The sequence below is a fragment of the Somniosus microcephalus genome, chromosome 7, assembly GCF_052327205.1.
Source record: "Somniosus microcephalus isolate GS21.2 chromosome 7, FLI_Smic_1.0, whole genome shotgun sequence".
NCBI lineage: Eukaryota > Metazoa > Chordata > Chondrichthyes > Squaliformes > Somniosidae > Somniosus > Somniosus microcephalus.
Genome location: NC_140993.1, coordinates 90,599,836 through 90,618,842, shown reverse-complemented (window position 1 = coordinate 90,618,842; position 19,007 = coordinate 90,599,836). Strand labels below are relative to the sequence as shown.

At 48.4% G+C, this 19,007-nt stretch overlaps 1 protein-coding gene across 3 annotated transcripts in view; it reads left to right on the top strand.

The window, feature by feature from the left end:
* The window catches only part of LOC147114789 (copine-3-like), a 103,806-nt gene that overhangs the window by 73,279 nt on the left and 11,520 nt on the right, over positions 1–19,007 (top strand). For all 3 annotated transcript variants that reach the window (XM_085992732.1, XM_085992730.1, XM_085992731.1), the window contains 2 exons: positions 12,441–12,574; positions 15,192–15,428. In XM_085992732.1, the coding sequence (XP_085848858.1) occupies positions 12,441–12,574; positions 15,192–15,428 (371 nt within the window). The remainder of the gene's footprint in view (positions 1–12,440; positions 12,575–15,191; positions 15,429–19,007) is intronic.

Here is a 19,007-nt window from a genome sequence, read left to right as displayed (position 1 = left end):
ACTTTTGCAATGAATTGGTGCTTAACACTGTTTGTGTGTGATTGAGATATTTTGCAGCACTGAGGTTTCATGCTCAACTACTCAGCGTGGGGGAAGGTAAAATATAATTGATTACAAAACACAAACAATGCAAAGTCTTCAGAAAATCCTCTGCATATACTTTTGTTCTACATTGTTTGGAAAGTTGTGTCATATTTCATTTTTTAATAAACATAAAAGGGTTTCTTAATGGAACGAGTTCTTTGAACTATTTGTATTATGTTTTGTGAGTACAAAAGATAGCGAGTAAGAGATAAAATATACTGTACTGTGAAAAGTTGGCATATATATATGCTAGAACAAATTTTAATTTCAGTGCTCAGTGTTATACTAATTAATATAACATATCATCATGTAAAATGATAATGATTCTGCTCTAGTGATAACATTTGCTGCTTGCCTAAAATCAGGTCAGATACTGGCTTTGTTTTTGGGAGTAATATTTGAAAGTAGTTTGTTTACAAAATATTTAGAATCTGGTTTATAAGTTACATATTGTGGAGTCGGTAATGTGAAATTCATTCAATTATCTCAATGGAACAGCGTAATTTGCATCCAGTTTGAAACCTTCAAACGTTTCAGTTTTAAGCTTGGTATGATTATGGTCTCTCCACTATACCAGCCTGTAACAATTAACCATTGTGAGCATAGTATACTCCAGTAACTAGGCCCATTTCTTCCTACCTTTTCCTGTTTCTATTTATTTAAATAGGTTATGGTTCAATTTGTATAAGTGTGCTTTCAGTTTAGTAAAATTAGTTTGTAAAAATTCAAATTAAGATGTGAGGTAATTCCAATCATAACTCCTTTTAAGACCCTCCTTAAAATCTACCTCTGACCAAGCTTTTGGCCACCCCATCTAATATCTCATTCTTTGCCTTGGCATCTGTTTTTGTCCGATTTATGCCTCCGTAAACCACCTTAGGATATTTTTCTATGTTAAAAGCACTGTAGAAATGGAAGTTGTTGTAGTAGTACATGATGTTGCTAGAACTATAGAATTTTACAGGACAGAGAATGCCATTTCGACTATTGTATCTGTGATGGCTCTTTGCTAGAAAAATCCAAAACTAATCCCACTGCCCCATTTCCTCATATACTTGTATCTTTATATACTTCAAAAATGCATCTAATTTTCCCATAAAAGATACAATGGTCTCTGCCTCAACCATTTCCTCTAGCAAAGCATTTCATGCCCCAAACAGCTCTTGTAGTTGTGATAGATGAGGCTGATGTTGGGTCAGTGCAAAGGTTGAACACCCAGCACCGAATGATCTGAGACACAAACGCTTCCCAGGTAATGAGTTTGAGCAGCTATCGTACTCAGTCTTAGTTTTCTCATTGGCTATATAAACAGCATCTGCTTTCAGTATGGTTTTTAAGGAGGAACACCCCCACAACATACCAGTCTCATATGTCATCACTTCAGTTCTGGTGTATAGTAAACTTGCTCAAAATATGTCTACGAAATTCGGCACCTTAGTGTCGATAGTTACGCCTGTTTTAGAAAAAAAAAAAAAATGGCAGTATGTGTGTGCGCCGGCAGTATGCAGAGTAGGCAGATCGTGACAATTCAGCGTGTAACGCTGATTTGACGCACAACCTGCTGTTTTTGAGGTCACCGCTCCATTCAACGCCCTCTGCTAAACATGCAGAGCTGAACGAGGGACCCCTCACCAGCACTATTTAAAGGGAAACATCCAACTTGCAGCTAAGTTGATTATTTCTCTTGTACTGGCTCTTGCAGAGTTTGTAGGAGTACTGGCTTGCTGGAAGACTTTTAAAACGTTGTTAGTGAGCAGGGAGTGCTGCTGGATGTTGGGAAGGCGTTGGCTGCTACTGGAAGGCCTCTGACTACACCACTTGCTCCCAGTCATGGGGCCTCTAGTTGCAGTCCCCTCGTGCTGCAGCATGGCAAGTAGATGGAGCAGAGGTAGCAAAGAAGACAAGCTGCTCACAGGGAGGGGGAGGAGGGCTCTCGGCAGGAGACCTTACAACAACAACAACGTGTATTTATATAGCTCTTTTAACATAGTAAAATGTCCCAAGGCGCTTCACAGGAGTGTTAGAAGACAAATAATTGACACCGAGCCACATAAGGAGAAGTTAGGGCAGAACGAGGTAGGTTTTAAGGAGCGTCTTAAAGGACGAAAGAGAGGTAGAGAGCCAGAGGGGTTCAGGGAGGGAGTTCCAGAGCTTAGGGCCTAAGCAGCTGAAGGCCTGGCCACCTATGGTTGAACGATTATAATCAGGGATGCTCAAGAGGGCAGAATTTGAGGAGCGCAGATACGGTGGGGGTAGGGTTATGGGGCCGAAGGAGATTAGAGATTTAGAGGGGTTTGAAAACAAAGATGAGAATTTTGAAATCAAGGCGTTGCTTAACTGGGAGCCAATGTACGTCAGCAAGCTCAGGGGTGATGGGTGAACGGAACTTGGTGCGAGTTCGGATACGGGCAGCCGAGTTTTGGATGACCTCAAGTTTACGTAGAGTAGAATGTGGGAGGCCAGCCAGGAATGCGTTGCAATAGTCAAGTCTAGAGGTAACAAAGTCATGGATGAGGGTTTTAGCAGCAGATGAGCTGATGCAGGGGTGGAGACGGGTGATGTTACGGAGGTGGAAGTAGGCAGCCTTAATTATGTCACGGATATGTGGTCGGAAGCTCATTTCAGGATCGGATATGACGCCAAGGTTGCGAACAGTATGGTTCAGCCTCAGATAGATGCTAGGGAACGGAATTTGTGGTGGGGACCGAAGACAATGGCTTCGGTCTTCCCAATATTTAATTTGAGAGAATTTCTGCTCCTCTAGTACTGGATGTCGGACAAGCAGTGTGTCAATTTAGAGACCATGGAGGGGTAAAGAGAAGTGGTGCTGAGGTAGAGCTGGATGTTGTCTGTTGTACACTGGAAACTGATGCCGTGTTTTCGGATGAGTTTGCCAAGGGGCAGCATATAGATGAGAAATAGGAGGGGGCCAAGAATAGATCCTTGGGGGACCATAGAGGTAACGATGCAGGAGTGGGAAGAGAAGCCATTGCAGGTAATTTTCTGGCTATGATTAGATAGATAAGAATGGAACCAGGCGATTGCAGTCCCACCCAGCTGGACGATGGCAGCGAGGCGTTGGAGGAAAATGGAGTGGCCAGCTGTGTCAAAGGCTGCAGACAATGACTATCTCCAACAAGTGGGAGTCTAACCACCTCCCCATGACATTCAGCGGCATTACAATTGCCGAATCCCCCACCGTCAACATCCTGGGGGGTCACCATTGACGAGAAACTTAACTGGACCAGCCGCATAAATACTGTGGCAACAAGAGCAGGTCAGGCTAGGTATTCTGCGGCGAGTGTCTCACCTCCTGACTCCCCAAAGCCTTTCCATCATCTACAAGGCACAAGTAAGGAGTGTGATGGAATGCTCTCCACTTGCCTGGTTGAGTGCGGCTCCAACAACACTCAAGAAGCTCGACACCACCCAGGACAAAGCAGCCCACTTGATTGGCACCCCATCCACCACCTTAAACATTCACTCCCTCCACCACCGACGCACCGTGGCTGCAGTGTGTACCATCTACAAGATGCACTGCAGCAACTCGCCAAGGCTTCTTCGGCAGCACCTCCCAAACCCACGACCTCTTCCACCTAGAAGGACAAGGGCAGCAGACGCATGGGAACACCACCACCTCCAAGTTCCCCTCCAAGTCACACACCATCCTGACTTAGTATATCGCCGATCCTCCTTCGTCGCTGGATCAAAATCCTGGAACTCCCTCCCTAACAGCACTGTGGGAGTACCTTCACCACACGGACTGCAGCGGTTCAAGAAGGCAGCTCACCACCACCTTCTCAAGGGCAATTAGGGATGGGCAATAAATGCTGGCCTTGCCAGCGACGCCCAGATCCCATAAAAAATGTAAAAAAAACCGATAGGACGAGCAGGGATAGTTTATCTTTGTGACAGTCACAAAGGATGTTATTTGTGACTTTGAGAGCTGTACGAGACCGTGTCCTCCCGCCCGTCCGGGTACGCAATGTAAGCATACTGGGGGTTGGCGTGGAGGAGGTCGAACCTCTCGACCAGGGGGTCCGTTTTGAGTCCTCACGTGTCTTCTCAGTAGGACCGGCCCTGGGGACATCAGCCATGGCGGTAGCGATGTCCCCGATGTGGACTTCCTTGGGAAGACAAACATTTTCTCATGAGGGGTGGCGTTAGTGGCAGTGCAGAGCAGTGACCGAATAGAGTGGAGCACATCCTGCCAGCGGGAGGTCGGAAGGCCCCTAGACTTTAAGGCTAGCAGGGCGGCCTTCCAAACTGTCGCATTCTCTCTTTCCACCTGTCCGTTCCCCCGGGGGTTGTAACTGGTGGTCCTGCTTGTGGCAATACCCCTAGCGAGCAGGTACTGGCGGAGTTCGTCGCTCATAAACGATGAGCCCCGGTCGCTATGGATATAGCTGGGGAAGCCGAACAGGGTGAAGAGGTCGTTCAGACATTTAATGACCGTGGCACTGGTCATGTCCGGGCAGGGGATAGCGAACGGGAAACGGGAGTACTCATCAATAATGTTGAGGAAGTACACATTGCGGTTGGAGGAGGGGAGAGGCCCTTTAAAATCAACGCTCACGCGCTCGAAGGGGCGAGTGGCTTTTATCAGGTGAGCCCTGTCTGGTCGATAAAAGTGCGGTTTGCACTCAGCGCAGACTTGGCAGTTCCTGGTCATGGTCCTGACCTCCTCAATGGAGTAAGGCAGGTTGCGGGCCTTGATGAAGTGGAAGAACCTGGTAACCCCCGGGTGGCAGAGGTCATTGTGGAGGGCCCGCAGTCTATCGATCTGCGCGCTGGCGCAGGTGCCACGCGATAGAGCATCCGGGGGTTCATTGAGCTTCCCGGGCCGGTACAAGATCTCGTAATTGTAGGTGGAAAGTTCGATTCTCCACCTCAAGATCTTGTCGTTTTTGATTTTGCCCCTCTGCTTGTTGTTAAACATAAAAGCAACTGAACGCCGGTCAGTGAGCAGGGTAAATCGTTTTCCGGCCAGGTAGTGCCTCCAATGACGCACAGCCTCCACAACAGCCTGGGCCTCCTTCTCAACAGCGGAGTGTCTGGTCTCCGGGCCCTGGAGGGTTCGTGAAAAGAAGGCCACGGGTCTCCCCGCCTGATTAAGGGTAGCGGCCAGGGCAAAGTCGGACGCGTCGCTTTCCACCTGGAAGGGGATGGATTCGTCCACTGCGTGCATGGTGGCTTTGGCAATGTCTTCTTTGATACGGTGGAAGGCTAAGCGGGCCTCTGCCATCAAGGGAAAAGAGGTGGACTTGATCAGCGGACGGGCCTTGTCCGCATAGTAGGGGACCCACTGGGCGTAATAGGAGAAAAACCCTAGGCACCTCTTTGGGGCAGTGGGAGTTCCATAAGGGGACGCATCCGGTCGGGGTCGGGACCGATGACTCCGTGTTCCACAACACAGCCAAGGATGGCGAGGCGGGTTGTGCGGAATATGCACTTCTCCTTGTTATACGTCAGGTTCAGGAGTTGGGCGGTGCAGAGGAATTTTTCGAGGTTTGCGTCATGGTCCTGCAAGTCATGGCCGCAGATGGTCACATTGTCCAGATATGGGAAAGTGGCCTGCAACGCATTTTGATCGACCACCCGGTCCATCTCCCTTTGGAAGACGGAGACCCCATTGGTGACGCCAAAGGGAACCCTAAGGAAGTGATAGAGGCGGCCGTTTGCCTCAAAGGCAGTATACTGGCGGTCCTCAGGGCGGATAGGGAGCTGGTGGTACGCTGATTTCAGGTCAATGGTCGAGAAGACGCGGTACTGCGCGATCTGGTTGACCATATCAGCTATACGGGGGAGTGGGTAAGCGTCCAGCAGGGTGTAGCGATTTATTGTCTGGCTGTAGTCGATGACCAGGTGCTGCTTCTCGCCGGTCTTAACGACCACAACCTGGGCTCGCCAGGGGCTGGTGCTGCCCTCAATAATCCCCTCCTTCAGGAGCCGCTCCACTTCGGTTTTAATGAAAACCCTGTCCCCGGTACTGTATCGCCTGCTCTTTGTGGCGATGGGCTTAGTCGGGGGTGAGGTTAGCAAATAGGGGGGGTGACTCTGAGTGTGGAGAGGTTGCACCTGGTGCGCGGCGGGCAATTTGGAAGCTGCTGGCTGCGGACTGTGAGTGGGGGGAGGGGTCCACCGTACGCCATCGTAACACTTTTAAGGTGGCACTGAAAATCTAACCCCAGTAGAACGGCAGCGCAGAGGTGGGGCAGGACCAGAAGTTTAAAATTATCGTACACAGTCCCGTCTACTACGAGTGTCCCCACGCAGTAGCCGCCAATGTCCGCCGACTGGGACTCGGAGGCCATAGAAATCCACTGGTGCGCAGGCAGGACTGGGAGAGAGCAACGCCGCACCGTGTCGGGGTGGATGAAGCTCTCCGTGCTCCCAGAGTCAAAAAGGCAGATTGTTTCGTGACCATTTACCTTAATGTCCATTGTGGACCGGGCCAGCTGGTGCGGTCTCGCTTGGTCCAGCGTAACGGAGGCCAGCGTAGGGGTCGGTGTGTCGCTGCGGGTATCCGATGAGGCGGTGTTGGGGGCCTGCTGCGTCCCGGCTGTCGTCCAAGATGGCGGCGTCCATGATCCCCATGTGGCTGGAGGCGCCCAAAATGGCTGCTGTTCCGGTGGTTCGCACATGGCTGGGGAGGCCCAAGATGGCGGCCCACACGCGGCGCTGCTGGGGTTTGGGGTGGCTTTGGCCTTGCAGACGCTGGCGTAGTGTCCTTTCTTCCCGCAGCCCGAGCAGATCGCATTTTTCGCCGGGCAGCGCGCTCTGGGGTGTTTGGCCTGGCCACAGAAGTAGCATTTCTGGCCTTGGGGCACTGCTGTCTGGCCTTGGGACACTGCTGCGGTAGTTGGGCCGTTGCTGGGATGTGGCTGTGGTGGCACGGCGCTATGAGATGGTCCTACCGTGTCCCAGGCTGTCGTTCCCCGCGGCGTCCACGGTGCAGAGGAGTAGGCGTCCATGCCCCGGTAGGCTGCGTCCAATGATAGTGCAAGTTCAGAGGCCTTGTTGAGATCGAGGTCACTCTGCTCCAACAGTCGCTGTCGGGTGTAATTGGACCTGTGGCCCGCTACAAAAGCGTCCCGGATAAGTTCCTCTGTACACGGCGGCCTTTACATCCTTACAACCACAGGCCCGGCCAAGCACAGACAGTGCCTGAAGGTATTCCTCGGTCGATTCCCCAGGTTGTTGTTTACGACTCCCCAGGAGGTGCCTAGCGTACACCTCATTCACTGGGCGCGTGTACTGGTCCTTGAGGAGCTTGATAGCATCCGCGTATGAGGTCGCGTCCTGGATGACCGAGTACACTCGGTGGTTCACTTTGGAGGTCAGGACATCCAGTTTGTCCTCGTCCGATTTGACCGTTTCAGCGGAGGCGATCAGGAATTTTTCAAAACACCTAAGCCAGTGAGTAAACTTGGTGGATGAGTCCGCCTCCCAATGATCTAAGTCCAGGCATGCTGGTGTGAGGATCTTCTCCATTATAAAAATCTTGTTAATAAAATTGATGCACTATCAATAACTCAAAAGACTGAGATTAAGCGAGTAACTAACAGGCTTTTATTAACAAGAGAATGAAGGTGTGCCTCGAGTGGTCGACCGGTCCAGAATACAGAGGGACTGTGGAGCAGTCACCTTTATACCTGGACTCGTGGGAGGAGTCAGCCGAGACATGTACAGGCATGTACACAGTGGAATACAAACAGTGGTTTACCACAAGAGCCATTTCGGTACTGTGGCAAGGGCAGAAACCGGATTGGAGGGATTCAAACATGGAGTTCCGGGAAAGATGGGCACGGATTTGGGAGGCGACAACATGTTCAAGGACTTTGGAGAGGAAAGGGAGGTTGGAGATGGGGCGGTAGTTTGCAAGGATGGAGGGGTTGTTTTTTTTTGCGGAGAGGGGTGATGACTGCAGATTTGAAGGAGAGTGGGACGGTACCCGAGGATAGCGAACTGTTAACCATGTCGGCTAACATGGGAGCCAGAAAAGAAAGTTGGGTGGTCAGCAGTTTAGTGGGGATAGGGTCAAGGGAGCAGGAAGTGGGTTTCATGGACAGGATGAGCGTGGCGAGGGCAAGAGGGGAGATCGGAGAGAAACTGGAGAAAGATGCGAGTTCAGGGCCAGGGCAACCATCCACCTAGGGTCTTCAGGGAGCCCTTCTACTTGCACCTAAGCCAGGAGCAGCGTGTTCGGCGGCTCCGCTTCACCAAGGTGGTGGTTACAAAATTCTGCCACCTCTTGGAACCAGACCTGCAGCCTCCGGACAGGGCGACGACGGCTCTGCCAGTGGCCCTCAAGGTGACCTTCGCCCTCAATTTTTGAGGATCCTTCCAGGCTGGAACAGGCAACGTAGCAAACATCTCTCAGTTCGCTGTTGGTCGCATTCGGGAGGCCACAGAGGATCTGTACTCTAGGAGAGGGAACTTAATTTCTTCTCTCCAAACAGAGAGGAGCAGGAGGACTGTGCATGTGGGTTTGGCAGGATATTGGACATCCCCATGGTGCAGGGTGCCATCAACTGCACACACGTGGCTTTGCGGGTGCCGCACATCAATGGTGAGATGTTCCGTAACCGCAGAGGATACCACTCACTTCATGTGCAGTTGGTGTGCGACCACGCCCAACACAGCATGATGGTGAATGCCCGGTATCCTGGCAGCAGTTTTTATGCCTTCATCCTGCGCCAGTCTACTGTGCCAGCAATCTTCCAGCCACCGCGTCTAACCCATGGGTGGCTGCTAGATGACGAGGGCTAACCGCTCTACACATAGCTGATGACTACCCACCACTCATTGCCAGCACTCGTATAATGACAGCCTTGCTGCCACGAGGAACATCATCGAGCAGACCATCGGAGTGCTGAAGCAACGGTTCCACTGCCTTGACTGCTCGGGACGAGCCCTCCAGTACTCGGCAGAGCAGCTGTCCCAATTCATGGTGGTCTGCTGCATCCTCCACAACTTGGCCATCATGAGGGTGCAGCCCTTTCACCACGGGTTCCACGACCACCTCAGGAGGAGGGGGATGAAGGGAGGAGGCAGCCTACAAATCTACATTCCGGACGAGCCGTCTGTGAATGTGGATTTGCAGGCTGCCTGCTCCCTTCCTCCTCAGACCCTGAATGAAACCCCAGATCCCTGTTGCTCAGCACTACCTCACCTTACCATCCCTGTGTCACAGAATATCAGTGTCCTCTTGGCCAAATGCTGAAATGAAAGCCACCACGAAACAAACATTCCAAACATAATTTATAAATGATTCATTCCAAAACTACATAACAAAGTCAACTAGTCACCCTTAATGCCTGTCTTTTGTGTGCTTTTGCCTATCCTGGTGCTCCTACGAAGTGCTACCTCAGTAGCTGCAGCATGGCTGGTGGAAGGCTGCTGCCTTACAATGGGCGAGACTGCAGATGGTCTTGCAGGATGACCTCGAGCAGCTCTGGGCCTAGAAGGCCCGGCTGTAGACTGTACCATCTCTGCATCGACGGCAGCAGTCTGGGCTGGCTGGCTGACGGGCAACAGCAAGGGCACTGGTGGAGTAGCAGTAATGCAAATGCTGTCATCCTGAGAGAGGACAACACGTTCGTGCTCCACAGAGCCATTGGCACTCCCCCAGGGCGGCGCCTCAGCAATCCTAGTAATCTGTTGGCAGACAGATTGCTGGACTGCTGTGAGATCCTGCAAGCAATGTTCCTGTTAATTCTTTTGGGCGCATGCCCCTTTAAGGACCTGCGCAGCTCATTCAAAATGCCGCACATGTGCGGTTATTACCATTGAAAAGCCAACTGCACGGAAGGTCCAGAGAGCTGCGTGACCGCACAGCTTAAAGGGAACATTGTCTGCAAGCCCCTTTCCCTACTAGTAAATGCAGCCACGATGGCAGCAGTCTGAGCTTGAATGACAGAAGTCTGAGCTTCCACTGCAGCACTCAGACATTGGGTTGCTTCTGCTTGTGGTGCAATGGAAGCTGAGACATTGCCCATCGGACCTTGCATCGTGGTTGGGTCCATTAGTGCACCAATGGAGTTGCCCATCACTTCCATCCTGGAAATCTTACGCTCCAAGCTCTGTGCAAAGCCCTGTGCAAAGTTGGAGCCGGACTCCTCCATGCTTCTTGACAGTGACAGCAGACTCTCTGGCAGGCCTGCCAATGTACCAAGCATTTCTGTGTGCACGCCCATCACCCTTCTTCTGAAGGCTGCACGATCGAAGCCCTCATATGAGTCCTCTGCAGCAGAACTCGTATGTGACCTTGCCCTTCAGGGAGCTGGCATCTGCACTACCCTTATCCCCTGCCCTGGTTGCAGGCCACTCGTGCCAGCTGACTCACCACTTGCAGATCCCCCCTCTCTACTACCCTCTAAAGTAAGCGCTGTGCCATTTTCTGAGCTGGTGCCTGCGAGTGTCAGATCGAATGAGTGTCTCTTCTCCATCACACTCCTCCTCTTGTTCTTCCTGCACTGGATGGGCTGGTTGGAGTTCTTGGGTATCTGAAAGGAGAAAGGCACAAGGGTAGGGTTGTGGTGAGGAGAGCGGTTGAAAACAAGATGTGCATGCTTACACCATCAGCAGCTTGTAAGTGAGAAGAGATTGTGGGATGAGGGCGAAGTGGGATGTGAGAAGGAGAATTAGGTATGAGCATACCGTCATCATCAATGCTTTCAGCCTTGTCGATCGCCACAGCCTCAGTGACTGCCCCTCCAATGATGTCTAGCACTGACTTCTCCAGCTCGGTCAGGTTATGCAGCTGTGCCTGCCCCCCACCTGTTAGCTGCTGCTGGTGCTGGTTATGCGCCACCTTGGCCTGCAAGAGAAAGGGAAGTGTGTCAGTGAGTGTGGTGCTGTGTGTTTGAGTGATGTGCCTGTCATGGTTGAATAGCTGCCAGTGTGTGCAAGGTCTGAGATGTGAGTGGGAGGCTTGCAACAGTAGCAAGTGTGTGAGGGTGAGGTGAGGCTATGATTGTGAGGTATGAGTCATGATTGCTAGAGATTGTTGATAGGTGAGTGATGGGGGTGTGGTGCATTGAGCAGTGTGAGAAGCTTGTGGTGTGGATGGTAGGATATGGCATTTGAAGATGCATTCACTGACCATGACTACTTGTGTGAGATCATTAAACTTCTTTCGGCACTGGACCCAGTTCAGGTGGAAAGACTGGTGGCACTGACTGCTTCAGCAATCTTCCCTCACTGCCGCCTTACCGTCAGTCTAGAAGGCCTCTTGGCTCCCTGCAGGTAGAGGACCTGGCTCCTCCTCTTGACCTCCTGCACGAAGGCCTCCAGTGCTGTGTCTCAGAACCTAGGTGCCCTGTTGAACCATAGCTACCTTCCACTTTCCATTACAACAATTACAATGAGGTGCACATTTCAGAAAGCACCTCCCCTTTAAGAAGCGCAGACTGCGTTTAAAACCACAGGCTACCTTTAAACAGAGATCACACTTCCCACGAAATTGGGCCCCCCACTGAGCGCTGAGCAATCAGCTGCGTGTTCAGCACTGGGCTCAGCATTTTAATCCGGTTAATTAGCAAGCAGCACAAATTGTGTGTGCTGCCTGCAATACTTTCAACAGGTGCAGGCAGATCACACATCACTATCTCCAAGTCAGTTTTCGGGCCTTATCGAATTTAGCCCACTATGTATTTACAAATAAAAAATTGCCTGAAAATCCATTTCACAGTTTTTTACTGGAAAATAAACTGGTTACTGCTTGTGGGTGGGCGAGAGCGTTTAAGTGCCGCTCCAGAGACTTGAGCACAAAATTTAGGCTGACACGTCAGTGCAGTACTGAGGGAGCGCTGCACTGTCAGAGTGCCATTAATCCGAGGCCCCGTCTGCCCCCTCAGGTGGCTGTAAAAGATCCCACAGCACTATTTTGAAGAAGAGCAGGGGAGTTCTCCCCAGTGTCCTGGCCAATGTTTATCCCTCAACCAACATCACTTTTAATTTAAAAAAAAAAAAAAAAAATCAAATGATCATCATCACATTGCTGTTTGTAGGAGCTTGCTGTGCGCAAGCTGGCTGCCCAGTTTGCTACATTACAACAGTAACTACACTTCAAAAATACTGCGCTGTAAAGCGCTTTGGGACGTCCTGAGGTTGTGAAGGGCGCGATATAAATGCAGGTTCTTCTTTTTCTTCTATTGTTATCCAAATGTCTGTACAAGGTGTTTTATGAAACATAACAATGGGAACGCATTTTGAGTACATTGTTATCTTACAGGAGTTCTGCAAAATGGGTAAAATCATTGTGAAACTTGCAGGACCACAAATTGTGGTGAGGATGGCAATAAGTTCTCTTGCATGAAACTTGATTTTTTCATTATGATTGTGTTTCTTAGGAGTACAAGGGATAGCTGATGCCTACCAAAACTGTCTGCCTCAAGTCAAGCTACATGGGCCCACAAACTTCTCTCCCATAATAAACCATGTGGCAAGATTTGCAGCTGCAGCAGCGCAGCAGCCAACAGCTTCAGTGAGTATTTCTACATGCGCATATGAGACTCCCCTCCATAGAGTGCAGAGAAAAAATCAAAAACTAAAAAGGCATCATTAGTTTTCTCCTCCCCCCCCCCCCCCCCTATATTTCTGATGAGGTTTACCTCCGGAAGCTACATCTGTTACAAAAATGAAATGTTTCATTCTTTTTAAAACAATATAATTTGTGCTAATATGTTTGTGCACACTGAATAAAATAGTACAAACAAACTAACTCCATGCATTCAGCATATATACATTTTAAGGGGGATTCTGATAAATGCTTGAAGAAGCGAAATCTTACTGTGTGCAGTTTCGAGTATTTTAGCCATGGAAAAGGTGCATTATAGATTGAATGGCATGATGCCATCGTTGCAATGAGAAACTTGGAAAACTAGTATTCACTAGAGCACAGAAGGTTAAGAGGGAATCTATAAGTAGTTTTCGCTTGAAGAAACAAGGTGGCCTCTTGGATATCAGAGTTGGAGATTTTCACCTGAACATGTGATAAACAGGACCTTTGTTGAGACAAGGCATCCCAGATAATGGTTCAAACTGGATGCTTTTTGTTTGTGTAAAAAGTGTTTCACAGTGAGTTAGCCTTGAAAAATTGTGAACAATACTTTTATCTTGCTTTTGTGCCAGCTTGCATTAAAGGGGAGAAAGATAATCACATGGAGTCGTTGCTGGCTAATTCTGCTCTCACTGTACTGCGACATGAGCTGGAGGCTGGTGGAAGGGATGTGGGGTTCATCTCTCATGTAAAACACTTCTTCATGGACAGATAGTCCAAAATTACTTGAGGATTATTAAGGTGGTAAGCCATCTGGAGGTGGAGTCTCCTCTTTGAGGCAGAGTTCCAGGAGGGCAGATTTATGCCTGCCTCAACCTTGACCCATTTTCCTGGATTGGGGCTCATTGCATATACATGACAGGCTCCTAGATAGCAATAAGGAGCCCGTTAATGCAAGTGAGGAACTTCCGGCAATGAACATAACATAAGAGCAGGAGTAGACCATTCGGCCCTTCGAGCCTGCTCCGTCATTCAATGAGATCATGGCTGATCTTCTGCCTCAACTCCATTCACCGGCCCTATCGCCATATCCCTTGATGTCCTTACTAGTCTGTAATCTATCGACTTCTGTTTTTGAATATACCCAATGACTGAGCCTCCACAGCCCTCTGGGGTAGAGAATTCCAAAGATTCACCACCCTCTGAAGAAATTTCTTCTCGTCTCAGTCCTGAATGGCCTACCCTTTATCCTGAGGCTGTGGCCCCTGGTTCTAGACTCCCCAGTCAAGGGAAACATTCTCCCAGCATCCACCCTATCAAGCCCTGTACTAATTTTGTATGCTTCAATGAGATCTCTCATTCTTCTGAATTCAAGAGAATACAGGCCTAGTTTACTCCATCTCTTCTCATACGACAGTCCCGCCATCCCAGGAATCAATCTTGTAAATCTTCGTTGTACTCCCGCTATGGCAAGTATATCCTTCCTTAGGTAAGGAGACCAAAATTGTACACAGTACTCCAGGTGTGGTCTCACCAAGGCCCCATATAATTGGAGTAAGACTTCTTTACTCCTTAAAGGGGCAGAAGCGCTCTCAAGATCAGAATGAAGGCAACCACTGAAGGCCTGGGCCAAGATTGAAGCCTTGGCAGGTAATAGGGGCCAACTGAAAGGAGAGGAGGCCTCTACAAGGGGGCCTTTGTTGCTTCTGTGGCTTATTGCCACCTTCCACATGGCAGCCCCAGGAAGCAGCAGTTACTGGGATGGAAATCTGTTGAGGACTCGGGTCATTTGCATACAGTGGGCAGGGGAGGAGCAGCAGCAGTCCCAGTGGGGGCTGGGGAGGACAATCCCAGTCAGCACTGTGAAGTGTTGGTCTCTCCACCTGAATTTTACAACATTCTCTGCTGCGATGTCACCTGATTTTGGTTGGGATTACAGAGGTGAATGTCCCCTCCTTTGACTTTTATTGCTTTGGAACTGTTTAAAGTACGTCTTAGAAATTAATTATTTTATTATTGTAATCATCATAAATTCACAGAATTTATAGCACGAAAGGCCATTCAGCCCATCATGCTTGTGTTGGCTCTGAAAGAGCTATCCACTTAGTCCTATTCTTCTGCTTTTCCCCATACCTTTTTAATATTTTCTTTATCAAATATTTATCTTTTTTTAAGTTCCAATTTCCCGACTCTGTCCTCCTAACTAAAGCCTCTCATCCTTGACATAATTTTAGTAAATCTCATGTATCCTCTCCATGGCCTTGACGTAATTCCTAAAGTAGTGTACCCAAAATTGGACATAGTGCGGTAGAATTTCTACGAAGGTTTCCCACTCTCCTGCTGCACCCATTTAGTATCTGCATCATTCCTTCATCCTCAATCTTAAGATTTCAGCCACGATTTAAACTCCTGGTGGGTGTTAGCAGCAATGTGAAGCAAAATCATCTTGCAGTGTTACTACATCTGTACTGTGGCTGCAGCTTTAATGTATAGCTCAAACAAACTATGCATCCATTAAATAATTATGTATTTACTGTGCTTGATATAAAATGCATTTGCAGCCTATTGAATTGCATCAAAGGTGATTTTTTTCCTTTAACAGCAATATTTCATCCTGCTGATCATCACAGATGGCGTGATAACAGATTTAGATGACACAAGACAGGCCATTGTGAATGCTGCTAAGTTGCCGATGTCCATCATCATTGTTGGTGTTGGCGGAGCAGATTTCAGTGCCATGGAATTTCTGGATGGTGATGAATGTGTTCTGAGATCACCCACTGGGGAAATAGCAATCCGAGATATTGTCCAGTTTGTACCTTTTAGAAAATTTCATAACGTAAGTTTTGCATGGTCACAGTGTTACGTGATGGCATCAGTGTTTCAAGATTTTATTGTAAATTGTGTTCTGAAAATCATTACTCTGAAAACTGATTTAATTGTACAGTTTTATGCACAGTATTTTCAGGAGAATACATTATTAGGATTTTTGGCATGGTTCCAATCCTACCTGTCCTAACATTTACTACAATAGCTTCTATCCTGCCCAGTCCTATTGTTTATCTGCATGCTGCCCTCAGTGACATCTCTGGTTAGCATGGGGTCAGTTTCCATGTGTATACTGATTGATACCCAGCTCTGCCCCTCCTCCAACACACTTGACACCATGACCAGCACTGAGCTGTCTGACTGCTTGTCTGACATCAAATTATGGATGAGCCGGAATTTTGTCCAATTGCATATTGCCAGGGTTGAAGGCATTTTGTTTGGCTCTTGTTCAAAACTCTGCACCCAAGCCTCGGCTGCTTACTCAAGCTGAATTTGATGCATAACTTGGTATTCTCAAGTTGAAGTTCAAACCCCATATCCTATCTATCAACAAAATCCTGCATGCAAGAACATAAGAATTAGGAGCAGGAGTAGGCCTGCTGATCTTCAACCTCCACTCCATTTTCCCGCCCGATCCCCATATCCCTTGATTCCCCATGAGTCCAAAAATCTATTTATCTCAGCCTTGAATATACTCAATGATTCAGCATCCACAGCCCTTTGGGGTAGAGAATTCCAAAATTCACAACCCTCTGAGTGAAGAAATTCCTCCTCATCTCAGCTTTAAATAGCTGACCCCTTATCCTGAGACTATGCCCCCTGGTTCTAGACTCTCCAGCCAGGGGAAACATTCTCTCAGCATCTACCCTGTCAAGCCCCCTCAGAATCTTACATGTTTCAATGAGATCACCTTTCATTTTTCTAAACTCCAGAGAGCATAGGCCCATTCTACACAATCTCTCATCATAGGACAACCCTCTCATCCCAGGGATCAATCCAGTGAACCTTCGTTGCACCACCTTTTCTCCGATAAGGAGACCAAAACTGTGAGCGGTACTCCAGGTGTGGTCTCGCCAAAGCCCTGTAGAATTGTAGTAAGACTTCCTTACTCTTATACTCCAACCCCCTTGCAATAAAGGCCAACATGCCATTTGCCTTCCTTATTGCTTGCTGTACCTGCATGCATGTCTCCTGTCTCCCCCCTTATTTCTCTCCTACTCCTGAAACCCTAACCCACATGTTCATTTCTAGGCTCGACCTCTGTATTCTTCCTGGCCTCCAAAGCCCCACCCTACATAAACTAAAATCCCAGCACAGGGACCATGTCCTTAACCAAGTCCTGTACTCTTACTACCCCTGTACTCGCCAACTTCTATTGGTTCCCCATCCTCCAATGTATTGAATTTAAAATTCTCATCTACAAATCCCTCCATGGCCTTCCCCCATCCCTATCTCTGCAAGCTTCTCCAGCCACTATGCTATCTGCTCTTTTGACTGTGACATCCTTTACATCACCATATTTCTGCTCCACCTTTGGTGGCAGAATCTTTAGTGATCTTTGCCCCACATTTGCACACTCTCCCTAAACTCTTCTGTCTTGATTTATCTTTCCAACCTTCAAAAGCACCACCAAAACCTACATCTTTGAACCATGCATTTGGTCACATGCCCCGAACTCTCTTGTACTACTAGCCCTCTGTTTTTGTCTCTATGAAGCACAGATTCAACTAATACTAATAGTAGAGTATAAACAAATTACATATAGGGATAAATTTTACAGCCCCAGCACTCGAGCTCAGAGACCGGTGCACTGAAAGCTTTTCACTTTTCTAAAATAGAAACAGCCATCCCTGCCGAATCTGCCAAGGCCAGCACTAAACCATTATGCTCTGCAAACTCTTGGCTGGGATTAGGGGTCCCAACCAAAGTACCAAAGCCTGTACAAAGGTGCTGTGGGCCAAAATAAGTGGGCAAAAACCAGTGGAATACAAGAAATGGAGTCTATGTGCAAGTGATGGAGCAGTGCAGCATCATAATATCCTGTTCATTAAATGGTGATGCTGCATGAAACAGCTGCAAGGAGCATTCCAGTGATGTACCCCCAGATTATTGGAGCTGAGCATATTTAGTTAAACATCTGAAAACAACTGCAATTAGAATGGATTTATACTGGGGCCACTTACATAATTCGGAGACATTCTCTAGTTTTACACAAGTGCAACAACAACAACTTGCATTTATATAACGGCCCTGAAATTAGATCGGGGGCTTGCCGCGGGTGCAAGCCCCCGATCTGCACTCGCCCTGCGCGCCGACATCTGAAGCCCGGGCCTGCTTGCATTTCCTGTCACTGGCCCGGTTCAGATGTCGGCGCGCTGTGCTAACCTGATCCAGCGGCGTAGTTAGTGCGATGTGCCGGCTGGGATCAGGTGAGCACTGTGCAGCCAATCAGGGGAGGGGAAACTCATTCATGAGTTTGACAGTAAGAGCTGTCAAACTCATGAAAACTACGGGGGCCCAAAACACTATTTAAACTTTAAATAAAAATTTTAAAAACATCCCAATCATTAAATTAAGTATAAATAAGTTTAAAAAAAATAGTTTAAACAATTTTTTTTTTGAAAAAAATAAATTTTTAATAAAAAGGGTCTAAAACTAAACTTACCTTATTGTAGATTCTTTAAAATAATAAACCTGTGGGGGGAAAAAAAATGTCTAAATTGCACTAAAACACCACTTACCTGTAAAAATAAATACTTACGTGTGCTTTTTACAAGCGTAAAGACCGGAGGCCTTTACACATGCGCAAATCCCCCAAAAGAGAGGAAATCCAAGACGCACGCGCTAGCCTCTTCACCTCTTGGGTTAGAGGAGAGGAAATGCCGGTTTTCAGCGCATGCGCTGTGCATGCTGAAAACCGGCATTTCCTCCGGCCAGACGCGTGAGTACCCCTTCCGTACTCACGCGTTTGGGGAGGAATTACTGCCCCAATATCTTTAATGTAGTAAAACATCCCAAGGCGCCTCACAGGAGCGTTATCAAACAGAATTTGACACCAAGCCACCTAAAGAAATATTAGTACAGGAGAGTTGGGTTTTAAGGAGCATCTTAAAGGAGGACAGTGAGGTGGAGAGGTTTAGGAAGGGATTTCCAGAGCTTGGGGCCTAGGCAGCTGAAGGGATGGCTGCTAATGGTGGAGCAATGGAAATTGGAGGTGCAAGAGGCCAGAATTGGTGGAGCGCAGAGAGTTCGGAGGGTTGTAGGGCTGGAGGAGGTTACAGAGATGGAGAGTGGCGTGGCCATAGTAGGATTTGAAAACAAGGATGAGAATTTTAAAATTGAGGCGTTGCCGGACCCGGAGTCAATGTAGGTCAGCGAGCACGAGTGATGGGTGAACGGGACTTGGTGCGAGTTAGTACATGGGCAGCAAAAGTTTGGATGGGCTCAAGTTTACAGTGGGTGCAAGGTGGGAGGCCGGCCAGGTGAGTATTGGAATAGTCGAGTCTAGAGGCATAGATGATTGTTTCAGCAGCAGGTGAGCTGAGGCAGTGGTGGTGATGTTATGGGGATGGAAGAAGGCAGTCTTGGT